The following is a 14917-nucleotide window of genomic DNA, read 5'->3' as shown; positions in this document are numbered from 1 at the left end:
TGATTTAAATTTTAAATTTTACTCTTAATAGGTTGGGTGCATACCTTCGCGACAGGTCGAAATGACAATCGGGGAGGGAATGCCCCGCACACCCGCACGGCCCCTGTGCTAACCCAGTGCGGGCGAGCGAGGGTGACGTGCGGGTGTGCGGGGTGTCACCCCCGCCTCATACCCCGATTGCCATCTCAACCTGTCGCGGAATACAGTACCTAGTACCTACCTATGTATGTAAAAATAAAAACAAGTAGAACGATAAAGCAATGTCAAGTAGATACCTACAATACAATAGGTAGGTAAGTTTACCTAGTTACCTATAAAAAAATCTTTTTAGTAGGTAACTACTATATTTATTATCATACATTTCTACATATTTATTATCATACGAATTATAAAATGATGATGATGATTTCTAAAAAGAACAATACCACTTCACGTACCTAACCTATTACCTATAATACTTAAATGTATGATAATACCTACACTTTGAAAAACATTTTCTCATACGATTTATAAAATGACGCAAGTATTTCCAAAAAGAACAAATCTACTATAATAGGTATTATTAACGCGCGACACAAATCTATCACAACACAAAAATGTACCTAATCTACATTATTTTGCCTAATCTACATTACAATTATTCGCATTAAATATTTATCGACACTCAAGTTCACAAATAAATAAAACTGCATTCAAAATTTATTACGAAACAAACAAAATGATAAAAATATTAGCCGCATACTCGTATCATCACAGTCAACATGTAACAGGCCAATACGAAAATTCGATGTAATAATTATTCACCGTCGAATATCGACGATATTTGTATTCAGCTGTACCTACCTAATATATTTTATTCTAATATCGTCGCTCGGTCGCGCCGCGCGCGGCGTATCAAAGATCGAACGCCTGAGTTATTTTTTAGGAAGGATTTTCTCAAATTTTCACTACTTATTATATATTGTATTCAATTTTGTTTTAATCTAAAAACGAATATCTTGAATACATTTATATATTTAATAAATTTATTAGGTACATTATTTTTTGACACCTCTAGTTTGAACTATGTTAGTCCGCTCTTATAAATTCTTTATTACCTATATTATTGAAACCGTTACGTAGGTACCTACTTTCCAAACAGAGATTATAAGGGTATCGCTGGAGACTCATAATCTCATCGTTCAATAATGTAATACCTAATTAGTATTCTGCTAACGATCTATTTTCGTTTTTAGTGGCATTAAATATATAATTTTAGAAATAAGCTTTAAGATGGGATCGCGTCGACCGAGTGATATTAGAAAAATTTGTAAAAAGTCGATTAAACTGGGGTCAGATGGGGCACAGTATTTTCCAAACATCAGCATCGAGATGTCTTTTCTTCCAAGATTGCTCAGTCCTTGAAAACCAAAGTCTGTGCGTGTTGCATGTGAAGACTTTGGTCTTCAAGCACTGCGGAATTTATTTTTTAATAAAACACATTATTATAAAATGTTTCACATAAAAGTCCCAATTATTATTTTACTGTCTTCAAGAATGGGTATAGTATTTTTTATTATTATTTAATAATAAAATTAACACCAATTTACTCAGTGTATTAATACTGGGCAAGCTAAGGCAAGCTATGAAAATAAATGTGACAGAACAGACGTATGGCGTTAACTCATAAAATGTGGTCGAAAGCGGATGTAAGTACGGCATTCACGAGCGGTGTGGACTTCCGGTTTTTCTCCTTTGTCATGGTGTGGTCATGGTCTAATAATGAAGTCTACTGAAACGTTTCCTGGGTCGGTACGAAGAGGATTTTTTTGTTTCTCCACAGAACATGACGTATCTCGATCGCATTTGTCGACCAATTAATTTATCTGAAATGCCTTTAAATATTCCCTTTGAAATTTTTGCTCAGTTGTTTGGATAGAGGGAAGGCCGAAATTACTTTACGAAGATGCTCAAATGTTGTATAGGTTTATGTGCCTATTTACATATATACAGTCAGTATTCTTAATGATATTTGGCTAATGGTATTTCATGCTGTAATACTGAGGAAATAAATGGAACCTAAAAATAGATAGGTCTACAAACATTTATTATAATATCTCAGCCGATAATGTTAGTTGAATAATATGACACAGGAGTAAAAGTATCGTATCCAATATCGTACTCATAGGTTAAATGGATGGACCGGATAAAGCGGATGTTGCAACCACAAAGGCAGTGGAGGCCGCAAAGGTAACATATTTTGTAATTTTACGAACTGAATGGTTACGACCCCTCGATTAGTACTAAAAACCGGCCAAGTGCGAGTCAGGATCGCGCAATGAGGGTTCCGTACTACAGTCGTATTTCTTCGACATTTTTCAGGATAATTCAAAAACTATGATACATAAAAATAAATAAAAATCTGTTTTAGAATGCACAGGTGAAGACCTTTCATATGATACCCCTCTTGATATAGTTATCTTACTTAAAAAAATTGAAAATACTAATTATTAGTTCATGACCACAATTTAATGTGTTTTGTGTGATGTAACCACAAATTCACGGTTTTCAGATTTTTCCCCAAATGTCAGCTATAAGATCTACCTACCTGCCAAATTTCATGGTTCTAGGTCAACGGGAAGTACTCTGTAGGTTTCTTGACAGACAGACAGACAGACAGACAGACAGACAGACAGACAGACAGACAGACAGACAGACAGACAGACAGACAGACAGACAGACAGACAGACAGACAGACAGACAGACAGACAGACAGACAGACAGACAGACAGACAGACAGACAGACAGACAGACAGACAGACAGACAGACAGACAGACAGACAGACAGACAGACAGACAGACAGACAGACAGACAGACAGACAGACAGACAGACAGACAGACAGACAGACAGACAGACAGACAGACAGACAGACAGACAGACAGACAGACAGACAGACAGACAGACAGACAGACAGACAGACAGACAGACAGACAGACAGACAGACAGACAGACAGACAGACAGACAGACAGACAGACAGACAGACAGACAGACAGACAGACAGACAGACAGACAGACAGACAGACAGACAGACAGACAGACAGACAGACAGACAGACAGACAGACAGACAGACAGACAGACAGACAGACAGACAGACAGACAGACAGACAGACAGACAGACAGACAGACAGACAGACAGACAGACAGACAGACAGACAGACAGACAGACAGACAGACAGACAGACAGACAGACAGACAGACAGACAGACAGACAGACAGACAGACAGACAGACAGACAGACAGACAGACAGACAGACAGACAGACAGACAGACAGACAGACAGACAGACAGACAGACAGACAGACAGACAGACAGACAGACAGACAGACAGACAGACAGACAGACAGACAGACAGACAGACAGACAGACAGACAGACAGACAGACAGACAGACAGACAGACAGACAGACAGACAGACAGACAGACAGACAGACAGACAGACAGACAGACAGACAGACAGACAGACAGACAGACAGACAGACAGACAGACAGACAGACAGACAGACAGACAGACAGACAGACAGACAGACAGACAGACAGACAGACAGACAGACAGACAGACAGACAGACAGACAGACAGACAGACAGACAGACAGACAGACAGACAGACAGACAGACAGACAGACAGACAGACAGTCAGACAGACAGTCAGACAGACAGGTAGACAGACAGGTAGACAGACAACAAACTGATCCTATAAGGGTTCCGTTTTTGCTTTTGAGGTACGGAACCCTAAAAAGGAAACTAATTTGGACGTATTTTCTGAAAAATCCTTTCGTTTATCAAAAATCCCGTCCGATTATAACTAAGCTAAACTAATATTTAAATAGCTGCGTTTCAAATCATAATCATAATATTAAAATGCGGTAGTATGGCCCATTTAACCAATTTTGAACAGGTACAGAGATAGCTTGCATCACAGAGAAGTCCTTCTCTGTGAAATTAGGCTTTTGATCGCAGAAAATCAATAAGTTATAAAAATATTTTAAAAAGTAGCAACTAAGTACGTTTATTCTAGTTATACACAGGGATACAAGATCTAAGTTTTTCAAAGCGGCCAATACTGAATAAGCTTTCACTAGACAAACTATCGAAAAGTCTATTGCCTTGCACATATTTTCAAATAATATTTTCGTAAACACGGACCTATACAAAAAAAGAATCGAACCCCATTTTGATGTTCTAAAAATAGCACAGTGAAGAAATCTCGAGTAAGATGAAATGAAAAAAAATGGAAATGTCGGTTCGAAGCGAAACTGCCTGAAATATTTTATGAACGCCTCTGCTCCTGCTCATGAAATAGCGTATGCAAACAGTAGGTATTTTAAAAAATGTAGGACGAAGTTTATCGTCAGTATGCAAAAGCATATTTTTATTTACCTGTTACTAGATGATCCCCGCGACTTAATCCGCGTAAGTTTCGGTTTCTTGAAAATCACATTGATTTTCTGGGTCAAAAAAAGATTCCGACGAATTGAGAACCTCTTCCTTTTTTTGAAGTCGGTTAAAAAGTAGTCTACGTCCTTCCCCGGGATGCAAGTTATCCCTCGCGATATTTTTTTTAACACTTTAAATTCTAATCTAAATATATAAAAGGAAAAGCTGACTGACTGGGTGACTGGCTGACTGACTGACTGGTCTTACTGACTGACTGATCTATCAACGCACAGCTCAAACTACTGGACGGACCGGGCTGAAATTTGGCCTGCGGATAGCTATTACGACGTAGACATCCGCTAAGTAAGGATTTTTGGAAATTCAACCCCTAAAAGGATAAAATAGGGGTTTCAAATTTGTGTAGTCCCTGCGGACGAAGTCGGGAGTGTAAGCTAGTTTATTTATATTTATGAATATTTCAAAATCTAGATGGACCGTCGAGAACTTTTCATAAACTCTATCGACAATGAGGCGTCATGGAGGAAATGAAATCACCTCTAATGCATCTAGAGTGCGACTTTACTCGTAAACTTGGCCACGACTAGGGTGACCATTTGTTGCTTTTTTCGGAAAATAACGCTTTATTTTACTTACATACAAGCTCTTAAGAATCGTTCATAAATATGATTTTTATTGTTGTGTGAAAAGATATTAGCCAATGATGATAAACCACATGAGGATTGATTCTCTCCTGAGCATGAAGTTTGTAAAACTATCCCATCCAATTCAACCCATCAGCCTGTTTGCGTCCATTGCTGGACATAAGCCTTTCCAAGAGCGCGCCACCAAACACGGCCCTCCGCCTTCCTCATCCACCCGCTCCCCACCACCTTCTTCAGGTCATCGGTCCAGCGGGCTGGAGGTCGTAAAACTATACCAAATTGAATACAGAAACTGAATAGTAATGAGTACCACGTTATCTTCTCGCATACACAGAGGTCCAAACTGTATGAGATGGTAACCCTTGGAATCAAGTGGTATTTCGGAAGTACATAATATTATATATATATATATATATGTAATCTTGCCGAGGCAGTTATATTCTTTATCAACTTCGATGCTAACATTTCCGACGGTGACGGGCCTAGATGATGCCCGCGACTTCGTTTGCGTGGATTTAGGTTTTTAAAAATCACGTGGGAATTCTTCGATTTTTCAGGATAAAAAGTAGCCTATATAAGGACATAGGATCATAGAAGCCTATGTAAGGACATTTGCAATTTTGCATCCCGGGGCAGGCCATCTATAGCTGTACCATATTCCGTCAAAATCGGTTGAACGGATGGGCCGCGAAAGGCTAGCAGACAGACAGACAGACAGACACACTTTCGCATTTATAATATTAGTATGGAAGTATGGATTTGTACCATAACAGAAAAATAGCTCGTATAAAACGTGTGCGGATTATGGAACCGAACTGAAACTCTTACCGGAATCTTTAATGCCACAACAAGGATGGTAACCCTATAACAGACGCAATAAATTAAGATTACTAGCGTCGACTTGCAGTCAAGTGCAAATTCTCATTTCGATTTCGACGTCAGTAGACTTTTTTTATTGGCGAGGTTTAATTACTATTCATCCTATTAGAGTCGGGTGAAATGACGCAATAGATGTTATCGTAAAAGCCTTGTCCTAGGCAAGTGAGGTGCAGTGATAGCCTAGTGGTCATGACGTCAGCCTTCTATTTGAGAGGTCAGGGGTTCGATCCCGGGAACGCACTTCTGACTTTACGGAGTAAACCTTTAAGCAATTAAATACATATATATGCCTCTCCTCGGATCGTTGTTGCAGTATAGACGTGTTTCTTGTTCAATAAATAAAAATAAATCGAAAGTTTGCAAATTAAATCACTAAACAAATTAGGAGTGCATAAAGTGTTACAACTAAAAGTGCCAACCCGTTTACTCAGTTTCTTCTGGACATGCAAAAGTGCACCCTATCGTCATCGGAGAAAGAAACAACACTGCTGTACAAAGCGACCTGACTATGGGACTGAATAAAGCCGACGACGCTGTGCGAATTTAACTCCAAACGCTAACGTCATAAGGGTAAATCTACATTGCAATCAGCCTGAATCGACGATATCTTATAATTCTCTGCTACCCTGGTACTTTTTATGAACATGACTGGCCGAGCGTCGTCACCGTCGCCCGCTACTCCTCGCTCCCGTACACTACAACACAGTGACTCAGAGCCAGCGCTGAGCTCGCCTACCGACACAAACGTTTCCCGTTCGAAGCGCAAGTTTGACGGTAAAGATGATTACGAGTCACGATCTATTTTAGCGGAGATGCGTATGATGTTCTTGTCTTTCACTGTGGAACAAGATAAAAAATTGAACAAAATACAGGAATCAATAAATGAAATTAGGACGCAAAATACCGAAATATTCAAAAGTATTGAATTTTTATCACAGGAACATGATGAGTTTAAAAACCGATTGGACAAGTTTGAGGCCGAGCGAAAAGAGCATTTATCTTATATTTCTTCTCTTGAGAATAAAATCGAAAACTTAGAAAAGAAATCCGTGAACACTTGCGTTGAGCTTCGAAATATTTCAAAATTAAAGCAAAATGAGTCAAAGACCGACCTACAGGATATCATTACTCTTTTGGGCTCTAAACTTTCTTTGAATATACAACCCTCGGACATTAAGGATATTTATAGATCATATGCAAAATCAGAGACCCACAAGCCGATTGTTGTAGACTTCACAAGTGCCCTAATGAAAGAAAATCTCATTTCGAACTTTAAAAAGTTTAATAAAATAAACACCGGCCGGAGATTCAATACCACGAATATTAACATAGCAGGCCCCACTCGACCGATTTACTTATCCGAGCTACTAACCCGAAAGAGTAAAAGAATCTTTTTCTTGGCGCGGGATTTTGCAAAAACACATGAGTATTCATTCTGCTGGACCGCTCGTGGGCATATATACCTACGTAAACAAGAGGGTGCTCCGCAAATACGCGTAGATTCTGAAGAGGACTTAGCTAAATTAAAGACAGCATGACTAGCAATAGCAACTGGATATTTAGATGCCTCTTTGCAATGTTATAATAGTGTAATGCTCAACTGGTCTTACGATTTTTGTATATTATGTTTTATTTTTATGCTAAACTTGTTTTGTGCCTCAGAATTGCAAAACCCTCGTTTTTATACAAATAACGCGATTTTACTACACAAACAAACACACCTACATATTATACAATTATTACAACACTTTTTTACTAATTTTATATACACATTTTTATACACTTCTATACAAAATATCATATATACACATTTTTATATAACTTCTGCTTCCAGCAACATTAAGAACTTGCCATTATATATACACCATGGTCCAACCTTTTATAATAACTTCTTAATGACAAATACACGCATACGAGTGAATTATATTATAAAATCAAGACCCACTAATAAACTAACTTGTCGATGGAAATTGAAACTTATAATTTTGCAATTGGTTTTTAAAACTGCTCATTCCTTTAATAGTTCATCTATAGTAATTTTAGTTTTTAGCGCTGGATTTTGACTATAGAGATATTATTGCAGATCTCCAAAATGTAGGTAATATGACCTCGTATGAGTGTGAAGCCGAACTATGTAGTAACTATATCCCAAACAATAAAAAATCGTTAAAAATCTTCCAAATGAATATTCGTAGCATAAACTCAAATTATGACGGGTTACAGGTCCTATTAAAACGAATAAGCTTACAATTAGATATCATTGTTTTAACAGAATGTTGGCTTAAAAACATCAACCAAATACCTACTTTAACCGGGTATACAACTCATTGCACAAAAGATTTGATAAATCGTTGCGATGGAGTCATACTATATATAAAGAATGAAATTAAATGTACTATATCTTTCCCAAAACTGCTTGATGCGAGTTCGATAATGTGTAACTTAAATGATAAATTATGTGTCATTGCTATTTACCGATCTCCTTCATTTAGACAAATTGACAGGTTTCTGAACAGTTTTAACACAGTCTTAGCTAATTTGGCACATTACAAGTCTCTTGTTGCTGTGGGAGACATAAATATAAATATTTCTCAATTAAGTAATGACAATCGCTCCCATGAGTATTTAAATCTTATCAGTAGTCATGGTATCTTGCCAACCCATCTTTTCCCAACACATAACAAATCGTGTTTAGACCATGTTCTACTAAAAACTCAATTTAAAAGCACGACACTAGTATTGGATGCATCGGTAACGGATCACTCACCTGTAATCGTGAACCTGGACATGAGCATTCCTAGGCAATATGCTTCAAAAAATCGTCAGGTTATTGATTATACAAGTGTCAAAAAGAGCATAGACGCACAGGATTTTAGTAAAATATCTGACTTGCAAGACCCAAATCATGCTGCCAATCAGTTAGTTGATACTCTGAGTGGTATTATTAAGTCAAACACAAGAATATTTCGTTCATCACGGAAAAAAACTGTCATAAAACCCTGGATCACGCCTGGGCTTTTAAAGTGTATTAAACATCAGGACCGACTACACAAAAAGCATAAAAGCTCACCAGACAACGATATCTTTAAAATAACATACAACAGATACAAAAATTTTTGTAACAACCTTTTAAAACGACTAAAGCATAACTATGAAAAACTTGAATTTGAAAAAACTAAAAACAATACAAAGGGTACTTGGCAAGTAATAAAAAAAGTTGCAAATATTACCTCTACACCGTCTCCCCCCCTAGAACTCTTACAACTACAACCCAATCCTCAAACCTCTCTTAATCTTGTGAACAGTTATTTTGTAGAGGTGGGTAACAGATTGGCGACTCAGATTCTCTCAAAACCGAACATTTCTCCTATTAGTAGCTTGGATGATTCTATCTCTCCAGTAAAGTCTTTCGGGTTATTACCAGTTGATCAAAAGGAAATAGAAACTATCATAATGAGCCTAAAATCAAATAGCGCAGTTGGATGGGATGGTATTCCAACTAAGGTTTTAAAAACAAGTTGTACTACCTTAGCTCCAATTATCTCTAGTATTTGTAATCTCTCTTTATCGAAGGGTATTTTCCCAAACTGTTTTAAGAAGGCTTTGGTAACTCCTGTATTCAAAAGTGGCGATAGAAGCAGTGTAAATAATTATAGACCCATTTCTATGCTTACTTCGCTTTCAAAAATATTTGAGAAGGTCTTAAATAATAGGTTAGTTAGCTATTTAGAAACACAAAATCTCTTATCCCCTAATCAGTATGGCTTTAGGAAAAGGAAATCAACGGAAGACGCGGCTCTCGATTTAACTGAAACGATAACTAGGTCGTTAGACCAGAGACTAAAATGCGTTGGGGTTTTCCTGGACTTATCCAAAGCATTTGACACTGTTTCTATCCCCATACTACTTGATAAATTGTATAAAATAGGTATCAGGGGTATAGCGCTGGATATTTTTAAAGATTATCTATCAAACCGCTCGCAGCAAATAAAAGTTAATGAATACTTAAGCGATGATATGCCTCTCACCTACGGGGTCCCACAGGGTAGCATATTGGGACCTACGTTATTTCTTATATACATAAATAATCTCTGTCGCCTGGCTATTCCAAATTGCAAAACTATAGCTTACGCAGATGATACTGTCTTACTCATTACAGGGAACACATGGGAGAATACGTTTAGAAATGCTGAATATGCACTAAAAAAGGTATCAGATTGGTTAGCTGCAAATTTACTCAGCCTAAACGTTACCAAAACTAAATTCCTTACCTTTTCACCCTCTGCTGCCTCTCAACCCTCGGCTAATAAAAGCATATTGAAAGCCCATATCTGTAACTCTTTTGATAATACCTCAAATTGTGATTGCCCTACTGTAGAATATGCTACAGATATAAAATATCTTGGACTTATTATAGATAACACGTTGTCTTGGAAATTACATATATCAAAGTTAACATCAAAAATAAGAAAATTAATATATATATTTAAGAAGCTTAGGACATCAGCAGATAAAAGTACTATCTTTATGGTATATTATGCGATAGTCAAATCGCTACTCATGTACTGCATATCGGTCTGGGGAGGTAGCAATAAAACATTGCTGTTACAGCTAGAGAGAGCACAAAGATCGATTTTAAAAGTTATGACAAACAGACCTTTTAGATTCCCCACAATAGATCTATATAGAGATTGCAAGGTTCTTACGGTTCGCCAGCTCTATTTACTACAAATTATAACACGTAAACATAATTCCCTAAATTTCGATAAAAACCTTGCAAAGAGAAGAATGGATCAAATTTGTAAAATGGGTAGACACAAAACTAAACTGGCAGGGAGACAATACTATATCAATAGTTGTAGAATCTATAATGAAATAAATAAAGTCTTAAATATATATCCCTTAAATAAAAACGAATGCAAAAAAAGAGTCAAAGAGTGGTTACTTACACGAACATATTGTGATACTGAAAAGTTGTTGGAAATGATAATATAATTAAATACATATATATATCATATATATATATATATATATTATATCAAAATATATATTATTACTACAAAATAAATATATAATACACACACACACACACACACACACACACACACACACACACACACACACACACACACACACAAAGACACACATCTGTTTCTAACTGAAATAGTGTAAATATGTTTAATTTTATACCTACCTTACATGCCGTTTTCATTTCCTTTCTATTATAAAATGAGTCATGAATTTTAAGGAGAGTGCTGTCGCCTAAAACACAGGTATATACCTAGCTTAGGGACAGTCGGTATTTCTGTATACTTAACAAAATTGGTATCTTATTATAAGCATGTATTTGTTACTTTTAAATATGCAGATGTACTTGTAACCTATGTATGTTTTTGATCAATAAAAATAATAATAATAATAATAATAATAATAATGATATGAGCGTTTGCTCATATCCGCGGCTCGCCTGCCCCGCCCACATGCTTCATCAAGTAGAGGGGGATTCCAACATCAATGAATGTAACCCACTGTAACCTTGAATATCTATTTTGACTGGGCTATACTAATTTTGACAATTTCATAGCCTTTCTATCGATACCATAATTTAGTCCTATTTTTATTTATTACCCAATATAATATGGTTTAGATGATATTTTCGATTTGTAATTTTTATGTTCTAGAATAAGTTTGGTATTTTTGTTTTTTGTATTTTCATTTGCATTAAAAATAATATATTATTATTAAGTAATCCTGTTCATAAATAATAATAATATATCACTCGCTTTAACGGTGAAGGAAAACATCGAGAGGAAATTGCATGCCTGCATCTGTGTCTGTGTAATGACACCTGAAATGATTTGAAAAATAAAAAACAATTTGGCGGCTCTTCTTAGAAATGTGAAAAAGTCTTTAGTTCGTTTTTGACAGATCAGTCGTGTTTTTTCCGCAGTCCGTCAGGTCCGTCCGTCTGTCTGTCTGTCAGTGGGCTGTATCTCATGAACCATATTAGGTAGAGAGCTGAAATTTTCACGGAATGTGTATTTCTATGATGGTGTTCTCAGGTGTATGCGAACTTCGGGTACGGAACCCTAAAAATGACCGCCATAAAAATTTTAAAAAAAATGTTATTTCTTGTACGATGGTACGGAACTCTTCGTGTGCGAGTCCGACTCGCACTAAAACGATTTTTACCTAATTACGACTTGTTAAGTAAATTATTTTTTTACCTACCTTCCATTCTGCGGGTGTGGGGAGGACGCGCGCTCCCCCTGCACCAGAAATAGAGAGCCTCGGTCCGCGTCCAGCAGGATTGACACGTTCTGAAGGATCTTGTGGCACAGCACTCGCACCTCCAGCTCATTGCATATATCTTTTACCTATAACAAATAAAACAATTAAGAGCCTCAATAGCTCAACGGGTAAAAGAGTGGACTGAAAACCCCACAACGTGGTGAACGACGAAGTGGTCGACGCTTCAAACCCCGCCCGTTGCACTATTGTCGTACCTACTCCTAGCACAAGCTTGACGCTTAGTTGGAGAGGAAAAGGGGAATATTTGTCATTTAGGTAACATGGCTAATAAATATTCTTTAAAAAAATTGTTTTACTAAAATCTTCTTCTTAGATATATAAATGGAAAAGTTGACTGACTGACTGATCTATCAACGTACAGCTCAAACTACTGGACGGATCGGGCTGAAATTTGGCATGTAAATAGCTATTATGATGTAGGCATCCACTAAGGGATTTTTGAAAATTCAACCCCTAAGGGAGTAAAATAGTAAGTTGAAATTTATGTAGTCCACGCGGACGAAGTCGCGGGCATAAGCTAGTCTTTTTATTATCGCGAGAAGATCTGGGAACCCACCGTATTATTAGGTATACCAAGAAAGTCTTACCATGATGTGATTAGTGACGAAAAAGGTCTCAACCCTCAGCAATGAGGAATACGACACAAAAAGCGAAATATATACAAAGTACGCGACAGGTCGAGATGGCAGATGGAGAAAGGCGAATGTATGGCGCGATGCCATACATTCCATGCCGCTCGGCACCCGCTCTCGATAAGGACACGTCCACGCGTCTTCCTTACAATTTCTTGTTTAATATTAAGAGTTTGTTCTATACACTTTCCAGTGGCCACCCCGCTGGACGCACCCGCTCAGACCTGGGCCACATGCTTAAAGCACCTTAAATCAAGAGGACTTTAAAATCATAAAATCCAACTTGATTGCTTGGATGTAGTGCGTTTAGTTGTAATCACAGCTTTTATTGCAACTGTAATCCTAATGTAACAAAGCAATAAACACCCAGGGCCTTATTATTTAGAAAGTTTAGATTAACATGTCGTCGTCGTTTCGAGTTTACGTATTAATTAAATTCCAAGTCTCTAATCTAGAGCGGGTCGTGGATATACCTACCTACTATTAATTAGTAGATGAGGGTACCAATTTATAATAAAACTAGCTGATGCCCGCGACTTTGTTCGCGTGGATTTAGGTTTTTAAGAATCCCGTGAGAACTCGTTGATTTTCCGGGACAGACAGCCAAAATAAATACTTACGAACCTAATCTATTTTTTCTATTAAATCTAATTTCAACAGCAACGGGCGTACCGTAAATGCATGAGTAGCAGAAAACTACCCATAACACACTTTCTACACTGACGTCCTAACTTGCAGGTCGTAAAGGGCGGTTTTACTTATTTCCGAACTAATTTCCGTTCGAACATTTCCAATTTGATCTACGTACTGCCGGCGCGGCCATTCGACGCGACGGATCTATCTCTTATGAGAGAGTGAGAGAGACAACAGTCAATGCGATAGAAAGAGATGCATCTTATTGAATTTAGGCAGCAGCGACTTGCGAGCTGAACTGCACTTTATGTAGTAACAAAAGTCGCTATTTATTTAACCGTCTTTGGGCGGAGTGAGGCTTCTGTACCTGGGTGGTACTATTAAATATTCTGTGGTAGAGGTCACATAAGCGTCGGCCTGTGCTAACGTCATCACCATGCTGAATATTACGTTACATGTGTCTCTTGCGAAGAAGATAGAAAGAAAGAAAGAAAAAACGTACGCAATATATTTATTGACATATTAAATTGAATATAAAATACGTTTCATCCATTAACCAGCTCGGTGAAGGTCGTTCTATAGCGGGATCTTAGACCATATGACCCGAGTTAATCATTATTATATTTACTTAAAATGTCGACAATTTCAATATTACCTACACAGGATTTCGCCGGTCGTAATGTAGATGAACACATTAAATTAATTAAAAAACATATTTATACTGTTTCATTCGTGCAGTGTGGTGATAAATAACAATGCTCACTACACCTGTGTAAATAATTCTTCATTTATACTCATTATTATTTTCATAAATACATTGCGAAGCTTTCAATAAATTAAAAATATATTGCGTAAAAAATGACTTTTCATACGCCATTTTAACTTTATGTATCAAGTTTCATGTCAAAAATACGATTTAGTCCTTACTTTAAAGGTGAACCGTACTTTTGACATTACAGTTGACCCATAGAGTAGAAGTCATTTTGTACGGACTATACAGACGTTCAAAGCATACTCGTATTGTAACGAAACCATTATTTGGCGTAACTCAAAAATTGACAGCTAAAATACGACAAAGGTGGTAATGTTTACTTAGTATAAGTTTTTCCGGGGTTTTCAAAAACCTGAATCCACGCCGAAGAAGTTGCGGGCATCATCTATTTGCTACAGAAATAGCTTGAATCCCGGAGACGGATATATATAGGCCACTTTTTGTCTCGGAAAATCGAAGACATTAAAAGCCAGCCATACTCCTTCCAGATTAGCCCGCTTCCATCTTAGACTGCATCATCACTTATCACCAGGTGAGATTGCAGTCAAGGGCTAATTTGTGTCGGAATAATTAAAAAAAAATCCATGCCGACGAAGTCGCGAGCATCATCT

The 14917-nt window shown here is 37.3% G+C and overlaps 1 protein-coding gene across 13 annotated transcripts in view; it reads right to left on the bottom strand.

Annotated features, from left to right (window-relative positions):
- Positions 1-14917, bottom strand: part of Pde11 (Phosphodiesterase 11) — a 232146-nt gene that overhangs the window by 66214 nt on the left and 151015 nt on the right. For all 13 annotated transcript variants that reach the window (XM_069504882.1, XM_034978574.2, XM_034978581.2 and 10 more), the window contains one exon: positions 12189-12334. In XM_069504882.1, coding sequence (XP_069360983.1) covers positions 12189-12334 — 146 coding nt within the window. The remainder of the gene's footprint in view (positions 1-12188; positions 12335-14917) is intronic.

The sequence above is a fragment of the Maniola hyperantus genome, chromosome 19, assembly GCF_902806685.2.
Source record: "Maniola hyperantus chromosome 19, iAphHyp1.2, whole genome shotgun sequence".
Classification (NCBI taxonomy): Eukaryota; Metazoa; Arthropoda; class Insecta; order Lepidoptera; family Nymphalidae; genus Maniola; species Maniola hyperantus.
Note: the sequence above shows the minus strand (reverse complement) of the source record. Positions and strands in the feature narration are given on the sequence as shown.